Source organism: Sus scrofa, chromosome 7 (assembly GCF_054392235.1).
Source record: "Sus scrofa isolate SSC_HxYL_T2T_F1_AM1 chromosome 7, Sscrofa_HxYL_maternal_Yorkshire_Landrace_v2.0, whole genome shotgun sequence".
NCBI lineage: Eukaryota > Metazoa > Chordata > Mammalia > Artiodactyla > Suidae > Sus > Sus scrofa.
In genome coordinates this window covers 46,866,466-46,886,228 of record NC_139389.1, presented here as the reverse complement: position 1 = coordinate 46,886,228, position 19,763 = coordinate 46,866,466, and the positions used below count along the sequence as shown (strand labels likewise).

General features: G+C 55.8%; 1 protein-coding gene and 1 long non-coding RNA gene across 4 annotated transcripts in view; both read right to left on the bottom strand.

Annotated features, from left to right (window-relative positions):
* Window positions 1-19,763, bottom strand: part of LOC146401553 (uncharacterized) — an 838,561-nt gene that overhangs the window by 474,304 nt on the left and 344,494 nt on the right. The gene's annotated exons all lie outside the window — the stretch shown is intronic.
* The window catches only part of TTBK1 (tau tubulin kinase 1), a 43,218-nt gene that overhangs the window by 3,835 nt on the left and 19,620 nt on the right, over window positions 1-19,763 (bottom strand). For 2 of the 3 annotated variants that reach the window (XM_084968154.1, XM_084968153.1), the window contains exons 14-15: window positions 14,766-15,035; window positions 108-1,648 (exon numbers count right to left, since the gene is read on the bottom strand). In XM_084968154.1, coding sequence (XP_084824280.1) covers window positions 108-1,648; window positions 14,766-15,035 — 1,811 coding nt within the window. The remainder of the gene's footprint in view (window positions 1-107; window positions 1,649-14,765; window positions 15,036-19,763) is intronic. The other variant, XM_001929304.6, reaches the window with a different exon arrangement.

The window sequence follows — 19,763 nt, the reverse complement described above, 5'->3', positions numbered from 1 at the left end:
TCCTGAATTGTCAATAGCCCCTGACCTTGGCTCCAGGGAAGCCTCTGCTGGTAAAGGCCTTCTGTGGTTACCCTCTGCCCACCCTGGGACTGGCAGCGGTTCCTCACCTGCTGGTGATGGCTGTGTCAGATGCTGGGGTTGCTCCATGGAGTCTGTCAGGGGGCTGCTGGGCTGCGGCAGGTGTGGGCATGCGGATGCTGATGGGGCGAGGGATCCGGCTCCGAGTGGCAGCTGCCCGCCCAGCTTTCCTAGGCACCGCAGGCTCAGAGGCAGGCGTGTCCTCCTCAGAGCCTGTGCCAGAGAGCGTCTCAGAGGCACGGCGCTGCTCCTCGCTAGAAGAGGACGAGGCCCCAGAGGCCAGCCGCAACAGCAGGCGGCCCTGCCTCTTCTCCATCACCAGCCGTGCCAGGTCCTGCTGGGGTCGGGCCCTCTTGCCCCACCGCTCTTTGGCCGACAGTGAGCCCGAGGGCTCCGAGCCCGTGTCCTCCTCAGACAGCAGGACAGGGATTCGGCTCCTGGGGCGAGGACCTGGCATGGCATGGCGACTGGGGGAGATGGTGGCCAGTTTCTCAGGGCCCAGCTCAGGCAGGGATGCTGGGGCTGGCCCATCGGCAAGGGCTGGGCCGTTGGGTAGCGAGTCCGTGGCCACCTCCAAGGGGCTGTCCCCCAGAGGGCCTGACAGGGCAATGCCATTCTCTAGAGGCACGGAGGCCCCCTCCTCCACAACCCTCCCATCAGAGGGCACCTCCAGGCCCAGCTCGCCCTCTGCGCTGAGCTCCTCGGACCGGGAGGCTTGTCCACCGGAAGACATGACATTGAGGTGGGTTTTTTCTGCAATGTGCACAAAGGTCCTCTCAACTTTGGTGAAGGGCGAGGAGGTGACTGCCACTCCCCCTGCCCCTGTGGTCACGGCCCCGGCCCCCGGCCCCATCCCGGCCCCAGGGGGCTTGGGCTCGGACTTGAGGACCGAGGACAGGGTGCCTGGTTCAGACATGTCCAGCTGGCTGCCAGCAGGCTGGGGCCGCTCGTGCTGGGGCGTGAGGGCAGCCAGAGTGCCCAGGTCAGGGTCGGGGGCCAGGTCTGCAGTGACGGGCGACTTCTTCATGTCGCCAGGGGAGACGAGCACCAGCGTTTTGGAGCCCTCCTCAGGCTCCAGGTCCCCGTCGGCCATCGAGGCCCGGCCCCTGGACTCCTTCTGATCGTCGGCCAGCAGTGTGGATGGGGCACCCTCCTGGCTCCGGTCCGTGCTCCTCTCGCTCCCCTCACTGCTGGATCCACTGTGCGGCCCCAGCACCTCCCCCAAGGCCACTACCTCTTCCTCCTCCTCGTCCTCCTCCTCCTCTTCCTCCTCCTCCTCTTCTTCCTCTTCTTCCTCCTCTTCCTCCTCTTCTTCTTCCTCCTCCTCCTCCTCTTCCTCTTCTTCCTCCTCCTCTTCCTCTTTCCCATTAGTTTGAGGCTGAACAGGAGCCAGTGGGACCTGGGGGGCGGTGAGTAGCATGTGCGAGAAGCCCACCCTCCGGACCCTGTTGAGCAGCCGAGCCCGTTCTCGGTAATCAGAGAGATCCTTCTTGAAGTCCTGGTAGGGCAGGCTCAGGGGCACAGCTCTTGGGAGACCGTTCACCTCAAACGGGGGTGCCACAGAGAACACCTGCAGGGGGTACACACAGGGACCCACTGTGGTCAGCCTCACTCCTGGGCCAGAGAAGGCCTGCCTGCACCCCCAGGATAGGAGGCCCACATGTACCCCCAGGCTAGGAGGCTCCACAAGGGCAGGTGCTGCGGCTGTTTTGTTCGCCACTCTGTCCCTAGGACCTCAGGTGGTCTGTATTCCAGGTCCCCTGAGGTCCAGGCCTTGATCCTGGTGCTTTTCTGTCTCTCAGTCTCCTCTTTCCCCCACCTCCTTTCCCATATCCCAAATGTATCCAGAGGCAACTCTAGGTCAATCAACAGGAGAAAATGACAACTGCAAGCCATCATCGCCCCCAGAAGATCACCTCCCCCTTTTGCAGATGAGAAAACCAGGTCCAGAAAGGGGCAGCAAGTGTCTGGGTCGTCAGCCTCACTGCCTCCTCACAGGGCACAACACCTCTGTGGCCAGGGATCTGGCTGCCCAGGGCCACCAGAACCTGTGTCAGATGAGGGCAAATTTCGGGCTGTCCTCCACCCCCTAAAATGCAGGCTGGCCCCTGGAGTTCCAGCCCCCTTCCTACCTGCCTGTTACCTAGGAATTTTCTAGTCCTCTGCAGGTGTGTTTTGAGTCTGCACTTCCTCCAGAAACTCAAGCCAGCCTAGGAAGAGCAGTTTCTGGGAGTTCCTGTCATGGCTCAGTAGTTAACGAATCAGACTAGGAACCATGAGGTTGCGGGTTCGATCCCTGGCCTTGCTCAGTGGGTTAAGGATCCAGCGTTGCCATGAGCTATGGTGTAGGTTGCAGATGCGGCTCAGATCCCGCATTGCTGTGGCTCTGGCCTAGACCAGCAGCTACAGCTCCAATTAGACCCCTATCCTGGGAACCTCCATATGCCATGGGAGCGGCCCTAGAAATGGCAAAAAGACCAAAAAAAAAAAAAAAAAAAAAAAAGCAGTTTCTTTTTTACTTGCTTAAGATTTTCCCTTTGAAGCTTTGTGCAGAGTCCTTGGCAATGTGACGGCCTGTCCTTGGTTTTCTAGACTCTTGCCACGTCTCTCCTTAGCCTCCTTCCTTCCAAACTCAAAAGACCTGACTGAGTTCCCATTGTGGCTCAGCAGGTTAAGAATTGGGCTGGTATCCATGAGGATGCGGGTTCGATCCCTAGCTTTGCTCAGTGGATTGAGGATCTGGCATTGCCGAGAACTGCAGTATAAGTCGCAGACATGGCTCAGACATGGCATTGCTGTGAACACAGTTCGATTTGACCCCTAGCCTGGGAACTTCCGTGTACGACTGGTGTGGCCCTAAAAAGACCAAAAGAAAAAAGAAAAAAAGAAAAGAACTTGAGCATCTTACTGGGACCTCTGATGCTTTGTCTTCTCTAGCTCTGCCCTTGTCAATCACACACATCCCCAGGCACCCACAATGCACCAGGCTCCATCAGGGCTGACATGGCTTTGTTCTCAGTAGGATGGTACTGACGGTACCATCCAGCACTTTGTTAGCCTTTGGAACACACAGGGCCTCTGTTTTCCTAAACACGGCCCACGCAAACCAGAAGCCCTGGAGCTATCCTGACACCTCCAACACATTCAGGTGCCACCCAGACTCTCAGGGAGTCCTGCCAAGCATTCCTCTCAAACATGTGTCTGCTGTCCCAGCCCCAGGGGCATGGCCCTATCCTGCCTGGTGATTCCCCAGCCACTGGCCTATTTTTTCCAGGCTGTATTCCCCATCCATTTTTCCTACAGCTACCCAAGTGATTTTCCTGAAACTTAAATCTAATCCCATTTCTCTCTGCTTCAAACCTGCAGAAACCTGGAGTTCCCATTGTGGTGCATTGGAAATGAACCCGACTAGTATCTATGAGGATGCAGGTTTGATCCCTGGCCTCACTCAGTGGGTTGGGGATCTGGCATTGCCGTGAGCTGTGGTGTAGTTCAAAGATGCAGCTCGGATCCCACGTTGCTGTGGCTGTGGCATAGGTCGGCAGCTATCGCTCTGATTCAACCCCTCGCCTGGGAACCTCCATATGCCACGGGTGTGGCCCTAAAAACCAAAAACCAAAACAAAGCAAACCTGCAGAAACCTATGGTGGTCCCCCCAGCCCTCAGGAGACAGTTCCAGTCTTTGGCTTGGCACCAGAGCATCCCCACCCCCAGCCCCCAGCCCCTTTATCTGGCTCCTACATTCTGCTCCAACCTCACTTTGAACCGCACCCTCTGCCCGCACCCCCAACCCAGACCGCACCGCCATACCTTCCAGCAGTCTTTTGTTGTTGTTGTCTTTTTAGGGCCGCACCCACGGTATATGGAAGTTCCCAGCTATAGCTGCCAGCCTACACCACAGCCACAGCAATGCCAGATCCAAGCCATGCCTGTGACCTACACCAAAGCTCAGGGCAATGCCAGATCCTTGACCCAGAGTGAGGTCAGGGATCGAACCCATGTTCTGGATACCAGTCAGGTTTGTTACTGCTGAGCCACGATGGGAACTCCCATTCCAGCAGTTCTAATGTATCGTGCAACTCACACTCCTGGCTCTTTCCCTGGGCAGTTTCCTCCACCCGCGGGTCCTTTTCTCTATTGATATGACCTATCCCTACTCTTCCTCTAGGACCTGGTTCAAACAGCTCATCTTCCCAAAAGCTTCTTGTCCACCCACCAAGCAGACTTCATCACTCTCTGCTTGTTTTCCTCACATCCTTCCATCACAGAACCTTTCACCCTCTATTTCACATGCACGTGTTTACATGACTCTCTCCTGATAAACACCGAGCCCCTTTAGGGTTATTCATTCATTCATTCAGAAGTCCTTGAGTGTCTATTATCCTGGCCACCATGTTAGAGGCTATGAATTTGTAGATCAAAAAGACAGATCTGGTCCTTGTTTTCATGGCGTGGGCAGTCTCTAGATTAGGAGGTGAAAAGGGGATAATGCCTCCTCCACAAAGGCTGTGACCATAAATGAGGTCATATAAGCAATGGGTTCAGCATAGAACAGTTGACTGATAAATGTCAGCTCCCCTACCCCTGCCTCCTATCCCCTGCTCTGCTCACTCTATGTTAGAGATCACTGCCTCCCTCCCCAAGCCCAGAAACTCCTGGATGCCATACCTACTAGGGGTGAGGTGGGAAAGGAAGGGCTCTCCCAGCTGAGGTCTCTGTGCAGTCCGCCCAAGTGCAGGTGGAAGGGAAGGCAGGAATTCCCAAGGCCAACATTTGCCCAAGGCTGTGACTTCTCCCTTCCCTAATGGCAATCATCTTCCTCATAATCTGACCATCAGTGAGGACTTGATGGAGGGGGGAAGAGTAAAGCAAGATGAGAGCATCAGATCCCGCACTGGACCCTAGCACACTCTGGGGTGTGTTCTGGTCACGTTTCTCTCCTGTCTGGCTCAGAACTCACCTACCACCTCCAGACACATCCTACTCAGCAGGAATATGCTTCAACCCCACCACACCATTCTTCCTCGGAAGAACCTCTGCCTGTTTTCCCTGTCCCATCTCTGACACTTTGGGCATCCCTGTTAGAACCACCTTTTCCCCTGCAGTCTGGCCAGTTCTTGGATCTCCCTGGGAAAGCTCCATCCATAGGCTGGACCTGCTGCTCACAGTGCCCACGTGGAACCCTCTCTCCTTCCATCTCAAAGCCCTCCCCTTCCATTACTTGAGAGGGAGGAGGGATGAGAATTAGAAAACAGGCATCACTGATAATGTCAGACTGGGAAACCAAGGCCTGGAGAGAGGCATCAACATGCCCAAGTCACAAAGCACATCAACCAGTGTAGCCCAGAACTCACTGGCCTCCCATGTAGGGGAAACCTGGGACCCTCTGCCCTTTAGCAGAGCTGTGAACCTCAGAGTAGGAGTAGCTTAGTCCTAAGGATCACTGCCAGCCCACCCCGGCTTGGGGATGCTGGGTTTTCTATTTCAAAGCCCCTCCCTATCCAGCTCCACACTGGGGAGGGCCAGGCCTGGCCTCCTCAGAGAGTGAGAAGTCCTCCCTCACCCTCTCTGGCCTCTCCCAGATGCCTGAACCCAGTGAAGATGCATCCATTCTTCCATGTGATCTCATGCTCATTCTGTCGGCCAGGGACCGCTGGACAGCCTCTGTGTGCCTGGCCCTAGAGGCCAGAGACACCATGGGAAGGAGACAGCAGTGACAGCCCTCATTCTATCTCAGAGGGAAGGAAAAGTGCCAGGTGTCAGCGAGGGGAAGTCAGGGTCTGGGGAAGCTCATGCCTTCCTGCTCCCTTCCCAGGGCAGTGACCCTTTATGATTCCAGTTTGCTTATTGTGGTTCTCCAGCCTGGCTTGGGATGGCCTTATTTGGGGGTGCTTTTTAAAAATCCTGAGCCCTACCCCCCAGATTCTGTAGGTCAGAGATGAGGCCCATAAATCTGCTTCAGAGCTCCCCGGCGATTCTGATGGAATTTAGCCAAAGGCAGGTGTGGTAAGGGTGAATCCCGGGAGGAGGGGAGGGAAGCCATTGGAGCTGAGACACTCAAATATGAAGCCTCATCCCTCCCCCTGCCTCCACTGAGCCCAGAGCGAGGCCTGTGGCCCCATCAGCTTCAGCCCTCAGCCCAAGTCTCTGTTTACTCCAGTCAGCAGGAAAAGTGATAGGAGATAGATGGACCTGACTGTGATCTGCCCCTGCCACCAGTAAAATTGGGCTCTCCTCAGCCTTGACTTCTCTGTTATTGACACGGGAGAGTGTTACTCCACACAGCCCCAACCCCACACAGGGTGCATTGAGCAACTTTCCTACCTGAACCCTGGCCAAGCCCAGATGCTGTGCACTGCATATCAGCCCATAGTCCCAAGGTCAAAGAAGGCGGGCTCCCAAGTAACAAAAAGAGCCTGAGCCCTGACACCCCACCCCTCCCTCTTTGGAGGGGGTGCTTTGTGCCTCTCACACCAGTGCCCCTCCCTCCTCCCTCAGCAGCTTCCCAGTGCCAACAGCCCATCTCCCCTCCTCCCAAAGGAACACAGCCTCCCTCCATGGCTATCATTGCCCATACTGAGAAATGGAGATAAGAAGTCAACAGGGTAGCCTCCTCCGCCCACCTCCGCCTTTCCCAGATTCTTCCCTGGGTGCATCTGGGTCTCCACTCTCAAACACATCTGCCAAGCCAAGAGCCCTCCCTCTCTGTTCCTCGTCCCACACCCAGGTGTGCCACCCCCACAACCCTACCCGCCTGGCACACAGGTCTGTGGCAGTCAACTGGTGGAAGGAGTCAGAGGACCTAGGAAGGCAGCTGCCTACCCTAGGTCCTCACAGATCCTCATATACTTGACCCCAGATCTTAGTGTCCCCAACATCCCCTGGCATATCCCAGAGCAAGGTACTGACAGCAAGGGGGCATTCTAAATCTCTCAGGGTCAAGAAGTACACCTGTGGCTTGCCCTTCTTCTGTCCCCACCCTGGTTTTAGGCCCCAAGGAGAAGAGTGTCTTCCTCTTTTGGCCCTGTGGCTGGAGGGCTGCAGGGGTAGAGTAGGGGACAGAAAGAAGGCGAGCACCCACCCCCTTCACCTTCTCTCTCTGCAGTCTCCAGAGTCTCTGCCATCCTTTCCTCCTTCATGCGCTACCCCTCTCCTTGACCTAGATCTGCCTCAACCCACATTCTATCCCTGTAGCCCCCAGGCTCTGCACAATCACTGATCCCCCTCAACAGACTATTCTCCCCAAGGCAGGGGGAAGGCTGCAGTGCTCCCCTGCCAACAGGGCTCTCTGGCATTCTGGCTTCCCATCCCCACCACACACTTGGCCTTAATTGTCGGATCCCTAGAGAACTGACTAGTTCACCCACCCACCCCCACTCCCCACCTCCCCCCTCCAGAAAGTAGGTGATTTGGAGTTGGCTCCAGAGACCAGAGTCCACCCCTAAGGCCTTCCTCCGGATGAAAGGAGACACACAGCCAGCCGGATTTACCCTGTCCTAGTTGCTGGGTAAGGTAGGAGTGGGGTTGGATCCATTGATCTGGAATTTGCCCCCGCCACCCCCAACCAGTCTCTGAGTCAGCAAAAGACTAGCCCTTGCCCTCTACCCAGCCAGACGACCCCAGAATTGGGTCTGCATAGAGTGGTGGGTTAAGAAGAAGGGTGAAAGAAAGCAGGCGAAGCGAGGCGCAGGTTCCTGGAAGGCGTCTTTAATCAGGATTTGGTAGTACACAAGCTCTCCGGATTGTCTGCATTAACATACAGGGACTTAAAAAGGCACAAGATCCCTCGCACAGCGACGCGTGAGGGCGGGGCGCCCCCCCATCCCTGCCCGTGCGCGGCCGTGTGCGCGGGGGTGCGTGTCTGTGTCCCACCCCCCATGGCGGCGCCGCGCGTGTGCGTGTCAGTTTCAAGTGTTGGATTTGTACAGTACTCGCAGTCTGGGGGCGGGGGCTCAGTGCATGCTCTTCTATCTGGGCCCGGGGCCCCCCTGGACGCCGCTCTGTACACTGAGGACGCACCCCGGAGAGAGAGAGAAAGAAAAAAAAAAAAGCGTCCCATCTTTGTGTGCGTGTGTGAGTGTGTGTGTATGTGGTTTTGAGTTTTTCGTGCATGCTTATGCTGGCCGGGGTCAGGAAATAGTGCAAGCTTATAATACAGTATTATTGCAGTACAAAAGGGGGGAGGAATTATGATGGGATGGGGAGGAATAAACTGGCTGGGATTCGGGACTTCCGGGAGGGTCCTCTGGACAACCCCCTTCCCGTCTCGCTCCCCTCCCCACCACGATTAGGAAGTGTCTCCCAGCGGTGGGAGGGGGCTCCTTGGGTCCCTGGAGGGAAGGGGCCCAGCTGGGCCCCATGGCTGAACTTCCCCATCCCACCAGTCCCACCTCTCAGGGGGGCAGGATCCAGCCCTCTTCTCCCTCAATACTGTCAGCCTCAAGGGCCCCGAACCCGGCCTCCTCCCCCATGGAGGCCCATCCAAGTGGGAGGGGGGGAGGGGGTCGACGGAGCAAGTGCAAAGGAAGCAGATGTTGGTCCCTGAGTTTTATTTTCGGGGATGGGAAGGGAGAAGAGCTGGAAGTGGGGGCATGTTTGGGGACCCCCAGGGCCCTCAGTGGTGGAAGTGGGGTGGGGCAGGAGACACGGACGGACGCTGGGGCTTGGGCCAAAAGGGGGCATGGGGTGGCTCTGTGAGACCTAGGCTCAAAGCTTGGCTCCCCCTCCATTCTGGGCTCTTTGGCATCCAATTACAAGGCCAATTATTTGGGGCGGGGGCGGAGGGGAGCGCAGCCCTGTGGGCGGTGAGGTAACAGGAATCAGGGGTGGGCGACAAGGGCTCTCCGAGCGCGGAGAACTGACCAGCTCCCCCTCCCAACCCTCGTCTGCATCCTGCCCTGGAGCAGAGAGGGGCGAGCCCACAATCCAGTCCGGTTCCCCCCACCCCACGACCGCCTGGGGCCAGGTATCCAGAGGCCACGAGCCCGCGGAGGGGAAGCAAACACAACGTTAGCGAGGGGCGGGAGGCGGCAGGGGGCGCTGACCCGGGGGAGGACTTTAGCAGCAGGCAGCTCGGCGGCGGGGGCAGGGCGCAGGGGCTGACGCCCCCTCGGGTCGCGCACGTCGGGGTGTCCCGGAGGGCAGCTCGGGCGACGTGAGGGTCGGGGCTCCGAAGCCGGGCGGTACCCTAGTCACGCCGCGTAGCAACTAGTTAAAAACACGGAACATACATTCGTGGTGCGACGGCCGCGGGGGCGGGGACAGAGGGAAATTCCGTGGTTTGGGGGGGTCCGGATACAGGGAAAAACCTGCAAGAGGGGCCTGGAAACACGATGCTCATGCTCTCCTAGGCCAGGTCTCTTAGTTTGCTGTTCAGAGAGTGGATGAAAAGTCGCGCAGCGAGAGAGACGCTGGGGGGTGGGGGGCGGTGTGTAGGGGGGCGGTTGGTCGTGGTAAGGTGAACCCCAATCTGTGCGGGTAGAGGGGTGGGTACGAGGAGGGACGCACGGCGAAACCTAGTGGATGGAAGCGGGGGTCCAGGAAGGTTCCCATAGTCCTTTGGGCTTCATTGCCCCTTCTCCCCCCACCGCTTCTCAACTCTTCACTTGGAGAGCTGCGGCCATTCAAGCCCAGGGGCTCCCTACGCTAGGAAGCCCACTGGGTGTTGTGGGAGCCATTTGGGATACTTGAGGGATGTGGTCCTCAGGCTGGGAGCCTCTCCCTTAGGGAGAAGGATGCTTTGAAAATTTCAGAGGCTGACCCCACCAGTCCCAGGGGCACCTCTGTCTCTAATGAGAATAATGCAAACTTGCCACATGCCCCCCAACTTAAGGAGACGGATTTGCCAAGCTCCTTGTTACCAAGGACTGCCCATGGGGGTGGGGTGATTCCTGCCCTATGGGTTGAAATCTCAGTGGGGTTTGGGGTGAGGTGGTATTCGGGCCCTCCATAGAGGCCTATGCGTCCATCCTCAGGTACCAAAGGACAGCAGGGGATAACTGCATTCTCCATGCTCCTACACCCTCCCAAAGCATGGTCTCCTCCCCCAGCCACCCCATATAGACACATTGCACAGCTCCTTCTCCCCACCCCAGTGGCCCAGGAACACATTGCACAGCCCCTTCTCCCCACCCCAGTGGCCCAGGAACCCCAACAACTGCCTGGGGAGACAGCACCACCCCTCCCCAGAAAAGGGACCTATGCAGGGCAAAGGAGAGAAATAGCAAAGGAGGATCCTGGGACCCTCCACAGAGAGGAACCCTGGCTTTTCCTGGGATTGGAGGGGCCTGCCCCCCTTGTCTGGGGAAGCAAAGGTTAATGTGCCAGCATGGCTCAGAGGTTCCACCATTCTGCCCAAGTTCTGGGCAGGGCTAGTCCCTTTTTCCCACAGCTGAAAATGAAAAGGAGATTGCTGGATTCAGGATGCTCATGGTTGGGGTGAGTGTTGAGTGGTTATTGCTGTGACCCAAGCTGCCTTAAGTGGGTGGGGGTGTCCGTTCATTACTGAGAATGAACTAGAGCATTTTTCACTGACCCAGGGTCCTGACCCTCGAGAAAATACTGGTCCTACAAGGAAGACCCCATTTGCCACGAACAAATCCACTGGCACGCGCACACACACACGCGCGCGCGCGCGCACACACACACACACACACACTTAGGCACACACACTATGAGCTCACAGACATGTACACACAGCACACACTACACATCCCCACTAGCCATGAGCTGCCTCCTCTTAAGAAGCCCACTCAGTTTGAGTTCCTGGGGAAAAACACTTTCCCACTTTGAGTGCTGCAGCTTTGGACAGATAGAGGGGGTTCCTCAGGGACAAAAGAATTTCCAAACTGAGTTCAGGATCTCTGCCTGTAAACCAGTTTGGTTTAGCTCATACAGTGATTTTTCTTTAAAAAGTTGTTGCTTTTAAACAATGAGATGCCAATAATTAAAAACTGGAAGATACTGGCAACAATTGGCTGAGCTAGGGATAGCGTGGTTCCCCCAGTTTACCACACTTCCCACAAGTGCCTTCTCCCTGACACTGCTTGGCTCCTGTTGACGTGTAAGTTGGTGACACTCGTCTCAAATCTCCATGGCCAGTGGTCACCAATGCCAGTTCCTGCCCTGCCTGTGAGCCGAACCCCAAGGATCCCACCAACACCACAGAGGACAGGGTTCTGAATACCTGCTTTCTCACTGGAACTGGTACTCTGCCCACCTAATCCCCAGAGTTGCTATGGGATGCTTGGGGCCATGTGGGTTGAGAGGTTGGGATCTCTGGAGAGACGGGGTCCAGCCATTTCAACCAACCCCAGTACTCAGGAGTGACCCCCTGCCTGGACTCCATCTCATGCTGAGGTGTGATGGAGGAGGAAGGAGGGTCTGGCCTGTGAACAACTCCCTTCTTCCTGGGTAGAGTGAGGAGGGGCCACCAGACAGGACAGTAAATAGACCAAGACACAGACTAAAATGCTTTAAAGCTCCTATCAAACAAGACCTCAGTTATTCGGCATTGGCAGGGGTTTTTCAGACCTTTTGTAAATTAGTAATTCTGGTTAATCCATTTAATGCAGCTAATACCGGGATCTACTTCCTAGGCTATTATGAAGATTAAATGAGTTATTTTTGTAAAGTGCTTAGATCACTGCCTGGCACATAATAAGTGCCATGTGCCAGTGACTTAAATAAAATACATGAATTAATAATTGGAAGCCACCACTTTAAGCAGAGGGTGACTTTAAAGTATGAAAATACCATTTTCCAAGACAAAAAAGAGTGCTGCCTCTTTTCAAAGCTGACCTTGGGGAGGCTAAGTGCTTTCCCCAAGCAGGGTATCATTTCTTAAAACCCTCTGGCCTCTTCTTTGGGAAACTCTTTAGAAAAAGGAGCTTGACAACACTGCAGGCTCACAAATTCCCTACCCTGGGGGGATTTACAGTCAGGCACCTGGACTCCAAAACATGCAGGGCTCTGCTGAGCTTCCCATGAACTTGATTCCCACACATGTGGCTTCAAATTGCCATAGATGTTTCCAAAAGTCAAAGCCACCCTCAAAGGATGAAAATATTATCAAGATCACTTCCTGTTAGCTTGAAGCTTTATGGCTTATAAGACCCTCTCTCCTCCACTACCGAGGACACGTAAAAGGATGTCCTCCAAAGGACAAAATGTTTTAAATCATGATCTTACTTTAAAGGACATACCCTCTCCCACAGTTATCAGTTCTGATGTGTGTGCGTGTGTGTGTGTGTGTGTGTGTGTGTATGTGTGTGTTTGAAAACTCAGCCACTCTTGGGATGCTGTTAAGAAGTATGTATTTAATGTTTAAACAAGGCTGCAGCTAGTGCCATCATCTTTGCTATGTCACAAGGCACTTTGGGATCTTAGAGTACCTCAGGGTTCTGGTCACTGAGTGGGAGCTGTGCCAGGGTCAGGTGGCTGAACCCTCTGGAAGGAAATGCCGGATAACAGAGTTCCTGGTTTCATCTAATCCCAGATAGCAGGGACCCTACCCCACTGTTGCTGACTTTTGGAGTGGCTGGTGGACAGACTCTCCTACACTTCACCCCCTGCCACTAGCTGGGGAGGCTGGAAAGAGGGCCAGAGAGTAGTGGAGAGAGTGGGGTGGGGGGCAGTGCCAGAAGGTAGGGAGTAGGGCTACAGTTCACCCCACCTCCTTACCTTTGTGCTTTATGTTTTCTCTCTTTTCTTGAAGGGTATCCCGACCCCTCCTCTACTTTCAGCCAGAGTGGAAAGCCACCCAAAACAGCCCAGAGGGCAACAGAGATTTGGATATGGGAGGTTCAAAAGAAAGCAGCCAGGATGGGGGTGGGGGTGGGGCATGTGTACAAGGACCCAAGTCTGGCTTTCATTTCTAAATGGGGAGGGTGCTCTTAGCGAGATATCCTCAAAAAGAAACACTTTTTAGAGAAAGGAGAAATGAATGATCTATAAGAATAGTTTGGCTCAGGGCATTGCCCACCCACTATGGCACCTCTAGGCAGGGGCAGGGGCCCTGAGGCCTCTATCCTAACCAGAGACAGGAGTTGAAAGGAGGTGCTTTGGGAGGGAAGCAGAAGTCTAGGGGAGAAAAGGAGAGAGAGGAGCCAGAATGATAATATGTCTACGTAGGAAACTACCAAGGAATGCACAAACATCTTTCTGACTTCCTACTACATACACACACACACACACACACACACACACACCAGGACTGCAGCACTGTGCAGCTTCAGTGGGTACCATTCACATTAGGGTCTATGTAAATGGAATTCCCTGGAATTGCACAGTGCACAACCTGAGCATCCATCTATGGCAGCCCTGCCACATGCACAAATGCTCATACATAAGCACATTCATAAGTGTACCTGCATGCACACAAGCACACACACAAATGCAACCTTCTGCATTAAACATTTTGCAAACCTTCAGGCCTCCTCCCCTCCTCTCCTCCCTATAGAGGTACTGCCTTTCCTGGAGCCTTCTTCACCACTGCCCCACTCCCCAGGGGAACAGAGGTGCCTGCTGACAAGGGCAGGAATGAAGAAAACCTTGGGGGTCCCTGCAGTGACAGGCTACGTGCTGAGAAATAGGCAGAAAGAGCACAGGCAGTCTGGTATCCTGATCCCCACCCATCTCCAGATCCCAATCTGATCAGCCTACCAGGTGCTCTGTCTTCACCACTGCCCCTGGGGGCCAACATGCTTGGCTGAGCACCTATAGGAAGGACTCACCTTCTGAGAGGGGCAGTGGTAGGGCTGCTGCTTTCTGGAATTTGTCCTGATCTCATCCATCTCACCTCATCCTTAACAACCACCCTCTCTGCCACTGCTGCTGGACTGGATCCCCTCACCCTCAGGCTTCAGCTCACTTTGAGGGGCAGATCCCAGGTCACTGTTCATCCACCATCAGCTCCAAAGGAGCTGGGCCAGGCAACCAGTCCTACCGGTGGGTGATGGTACACATGCCTCGGAGGAGGGGAAGCCTACAGTGGACTGAGCTCCAGGCCTCCTGGGTCAAGATGCGGGAGGGCAAGGACTCTGTCCTCTGTGACAATGGCATAGGAAAGGCTCACGGGGTCACAGGGCCTCTTTCTCCCATATCACTGAGTACAGAGGCACTTTCTCACCCTACCCCAAAGCTGGCCGGCCAGGCCCCCATCTCACACACAGGGCCACTCGCCTTGCCCCACACAGAGAGACAGACACACAGCACACCAACAGGGTCCCAGTCTCCTGGCAGCCTCCTCAAGGGTGGACCAAGCCCAGCCATGCCAAGAGATCACAGATTAAACAGAATAAGCCCGGTGCCAGAATGACCCTGACCCAGCATCTGCCTCTCTCTGACACCTTGTTTTCCCCTGGACTCTGGACCCACTGGTGGCTCCATCCCAGAGCCCCTGTCCTGTCCCAGAAACTGCACCAACGGCCCCACCCCTCCCTGCACCATTTGGCTGGCACCAAGCAGAGGGAGACGATGGGGGGTGAGGGGTGGGGGGTTACAGTACCTTGGGCCGACGTTCTAGGGGCTGTATTGCATGATGGGGAGGGATGGGGAGTGTGAGTGTGTGATTATTGCGTCCTGGGAAGGAACCATGGTCTCTGCCTGCTCCCCACCCCCCCCCCACCTGCCCCCTCCAGGAGGGGGGGGAGCCCAGCCTAGGTCTTGTGGGTGAAGCGGGCCCACACCTGCTGCAGCTGTGACCGCGAGATGCGGAGCACCGAGGGCACGAGTCTGTGGTTGCCGGCGGCCAGGGGCGCGTGGCGCCGGTGGGGCGCCCGCACGGGGCTGCTCTCCGCCGAGCGGCTGCGCTGAATGAGGGAACCGGAGGAGCCGCCGCCGCCAGGGTGAGGGTAATGCTCGGTCTCCAGCGTGGAGGAGGAGAACACGGAGGACGCCAGTCGTCGCAGGGGGCTGTACCGCGGGAGGGAGTGCCCCGAGAGTCTGTCCTCCTCCAACTGAAAGAGACCAAGAGAGTGGAGGGAAAAGAGGCGTCAGGCACAGACTCGACAGCTCCGTCTCGGGGGCCACCCACCGCTGACAGCCCCTGCGGCGGCCGGCGTCCCGCGCAGGTGGGCAGGGTCGGGCAGGGGGCAGGGGGGTGCAGACCGCCCCATCCTGCCTCACAGCCTAGCCTCCGGCCTCCAACGCCCTTCCCCCGCCGCCTCCTCCTCCTCCTCACACCGAGGTCTCCCTGCAGAGACCTTGGTCACTCACCTCCTCCGGAAAGCCTTCCTGGCTTAGCCCCACATAGCTCAGGGTTCCCTCTGGGCTGGGGAAATCCTACCCCTCAGGGAGGCCACTCTAAAATGTAGTAGCAACTGTGTGACATCTGTCTCCCCAGCTGGACTCCATGTCCTTCTTGAGGTCTGGAGAACACCTCCTACGCGCACCCCTCTGCAGTGGCACCCCTGCCCTCATGACAGGGGTCATCAAGGTCTCAGTGACAATGAAGCAGCCTCTGGAGTCTGACTACCCATGTTTGTTTGTTTGTTTGTTTGTTTGTTTTTGTCTTTTTGTCTTTTTGCCTTTTCTAGGGCCGCACCTGTGGCATATGGAGGTTCCCAGGCTAGGGGTCTAATTGGAGCTGTAGCTGCCGGCCTACGCCAGAGCCACAGCAACATGGGATCCAAGCCGCGTCTGCAACCTACACCACAGCTCACGGCAATGCCGGATCCTTAACCCACTGAGCAAGGCCAGGGATTGAACCCGCAACCTCATGGTTCCCAGTCAGATTTGTTAACCACTGAGCCACGACGGGAACTCCTGACTACCCATGTTTGAATCCTAACTCCACCACTTACTGCCTGGGTCGTGGCCTCAAGCAAGTTACTTCTTCATGCCTCAGCTTCCTCGTCTGTAAAATGGGGGTGACTATAGTCTCCACCTTATAGGACACTTAGGAGGATTCGACATTGTACTATGCAAAGCCCTGAAAACAGTGCCAGCCTGGCGTAAATGCTGTGTCATGGGAGCGATTTTATTATCCTTTAAATCACTCTTGAGAACGAAACAAGGGTCAGAGGACTAGTGGGAGGAGGGGCCACTTGAAATCATTTCTCCAGAGTGGGTTTTTCCCTGTCCTCTCCAGGGCTGAGCAACACCAGGGGCTTGGCCACCGCCGGGAAGAATCCCGCCTGTGCCCTGCTGCCCTCATGCCCTCAAAGGGAAAAGAGAAAGTGGGCCTGGGTGTCCCAGACCTGTGGGGATGATAATGGTGACTAGGCTGTTAGCAGACCTTGCCCATCCTGACCCCTCGCTCTTCCTGGGACTGAGGCCAGTTTCCAGAGCTTTAGCTGGGGTGGTGAGGATTGGCTGAGCCAGCTGCTAGAGGGCTGAGGAGGAGGGGGCCCCTGAGGATGTCGAATGGGGGCACAGGACCTGTCATGGAACCTCCAGCAGAAAGGGGACAAGAATATTCTGTAGGATCGTCTTTGCCCTCACCCTGCCTTTTGGCCAAGTCTAGGGTCCTTCTGACCTGGCCCTGTCTGCACTGAGGGGTAGGGGTCTAGGCCCCACCCAGGGGTACCAAGGGACAGAGGTACCCATGATTGCCCACAGCCCCTCTCACAGCACATGTGGGTGGCTCGAGTTTAACCTCTCAGGCAGAGTTTGGTCAGCTGCCAGAGGGATTTAATCCCAGCATGCTCCCGCCCTTTCAGGTCAGGCACCATTTGCGGCCACCTCCTTGTTCTCAATACCCAGCCAGAGTGTCCCCTCCATGAGGCCAGCTTCCCAGGCAGGCTGACTCCCTGTTCCTAGCAGAGAAGGGTCTGTCCTCTGTTATCTCCCTGTGGCCCTTGACAGCTCCACCTGCGCGTCCCCACCCCACCCCCTTGACTGTGAGCTCCGCAAGAGCAGGACCAGGAAGCCTGATTCATCTTTGTCCCCCAGCCCCCCGCACACGTGGCAGAGGAATGCTCTAGGGGCAGCCAAACAAATGTCCATGTACTCAGGGAATGCTGACCCGCTGGGTTATCAGCCCAGCCGGAGGCAACCGGTGAAGGAGGGTAAACATCCCTCCCCCAAATCACACACTTTGTCAGCTGCTTTCCCCTCCGCCCCAGCTTTCCTGGCCACTTGCAATTTGCACCATAAATTCCAGAGAGAAGAAAGCAAGGTATGTGTCAAGAAAAAAAAAAAAAAATTAAAGTATCATGGCATGCATACCAAAGAACAACAGATGCTCTAAAACTGCCTGGTTCCACATTAACCTCATCCCTGCTCCCCACGGGCATAGGTGACAGAGTTGCAGGGGCTCATCTTGTCAATGATTGTTGTTAGAGGAAGTTCACACATCAGACACTGAGCAGACGGAGTGGGTCTAGGAGAGGGATTCCTTGCAGAAAGGTGGCGGGGGGTGGGGTCCCCAAAGAGACTTCCTGCCAGCCCTGAGCCACTTAATCTAGTTATGGGAATGGGGAAGTTCCCGAAACTGTGATTCCAGTGTGCAGCCCAGTGTAGAGCTCCCACCCAGGCTGAGCTCTTTACAGACCAAAAGAAGGGAGCAGTATGCCAGTCTGTTCCTTCCTCTTCCCCCGCCCTTGGCGAAGGGAAGGCTCAGCTTCACCCCGCTGTACTGAAATACTCGCTAAAACATGTCCTGCCCATGTGCTCACATCCAGACATACTCAGAAGCTGCACCACACACACTGACGTGCCCAAAGGCACACCTGCTGACACGGTCCAGCCAGTGGGCACACACACATGTGTACATGGAACACACACTCACACACACACACAAAGTTTCTGACTGTGCACAAACCATCTGCTCTCTCTGGCCTGTATTTGCTCTTCTCCTAAACACACAGGCCTCAGACTGTGTGGCTCCAAGCACAACCCTGGAGCCAGCCCCGTGGATTCAAATCCTGCCTCTGTCACTTAGCAGCTGGCAACCCTTGGCTAAGCACTTAGCTCCTCTGAGCCTCTGTTTCCTTACCTTGTAAGTGGCGGTGGCCTCTTCACGGTATCGTTGTAAGGAATACACATGTGGGATATGGAAGTGCCAGCTATTATATTGTCATTAAAATGATCACTATGGTGATTATCCTGCCAGCTGTGACATTCTAGGTGTCCATGGTTCTCCACAACTAGCAGATCCATGGCACATGTTACACAGACACTCAGACGTGTGCACCCACATGCATAGGTGGGCAACCGGACACAGCCACACACCAATGCACACTCTTGGGTAAGGTCACACAGAAAACCCACACGTGGCCATAGAATGCTGACCAACCTCGCTTCTGTACACTGTGGGGAAACCACAGCCTGCACACATCTAACATCCCTCCGGACACTAGCGACTCCTCACTGGCTGAGATGGGCAGTACCCACCTTTGTCACAAGCACGACCTGAGCCCCAGACTGGCTGTGCAATAGGCCTATGCCTGCTCCCCCAAAATCTCTCCTCCACCCCCTTGGCTGGAGTTTCACAATATGAGGCTGACCTAGAGCAATGGAGGGAATCTGAAGGTGACAAAAACCACAGATGGCTTAGCTCCCCAACTCTGAGGCCCAGCTGGCCTATCGTCACCATGAAGGGATCGGAAGAGCCCAGGTCCAGAACCCAGGCCTCCTGACTTTAATTCTGGGCTTTCTCTCTACTCCACACCACCACCCTCTGTCTCCCTTCCTAGACCCTGCACTTCTAGCCAGCACAACCTATTATATGTATGATCTCTGATGCCACCAGTCCCTGGCTTAGGGTAGATGTTCAGTAAGTGTGGAATGATGAGGGGATGAGTGAGTGAATGAATGAATGAATGAATGAATGAGAGGGGAGGGAGGGAGCCCAAGCAGATCTTGTTCTTTCTCCTGCTTACCCAGTGTGGTCCGTGGGAACAGTGTCCAGGGCAGCAACACAGCCATGCTGCCTACACCCTGCCCCTGCTAAGCCTCCAGCTCAGGCCAGCTAGGACCACTCTGGGTGGGGGCTCATGGACCCCACGTTTTAATTTTTTTTTAGGGCTGCACCTGCAGCTTATGGAAGTTCCCAGGTTAGGGGTGGAATTGGAGCTACAGATACCAGGCTACACCACAGCCACAGCAACGCCAGATCCGAGCCGCTTCCGCAACCTACACCACAGCTCACAGCAATGCTGTTTCCCACTGAGCAAGGCCAGGGATTGAACTCATCCTCATGGATACTAGTTGGGTTCGTAATCACTGAGCCCCAATGGGAACTCTTGCTCCCCACTTTTCGAGCCCCCAATTTTCCAGTGTCCACGGCAGGGCCAGGACGCATACTGCCCAGGATCTCAGGTCAAAGGTCATCTCTTCTGGACACAGGGATGGGACCTGAAGATAGCCCTGCTTGGAGCCGCCTTCGCCAGGGCACCTGCGGGCTCCCAGCTAGACCTCCCGATCTGAGCACGCAGCAGAACTGACCCAGCCCTGCACTTCACTTCTCCCAGAGCCCTTTGCATGCGTGCCCCTGAAGTGGGACAGCCGAGTGGAATGCAGCACAGCCTTTGAGACCTCCAGCATCACCTCCATGGCGCTTTCCCATCCTCTGAAGGAACATGGACCCCATTTAGCACTCAGGGTGAGTGTCGGAGTTGCTTCCTAGATCAGAGGTCAGCCTCTGCCCCCCACAGAGAAGCCAGGCCAGGCCAGGGGCCTATTCTAACACCCCAACTTTGCCAGAAGAAAATAACCAGATTACCACGAGACACACATGCACA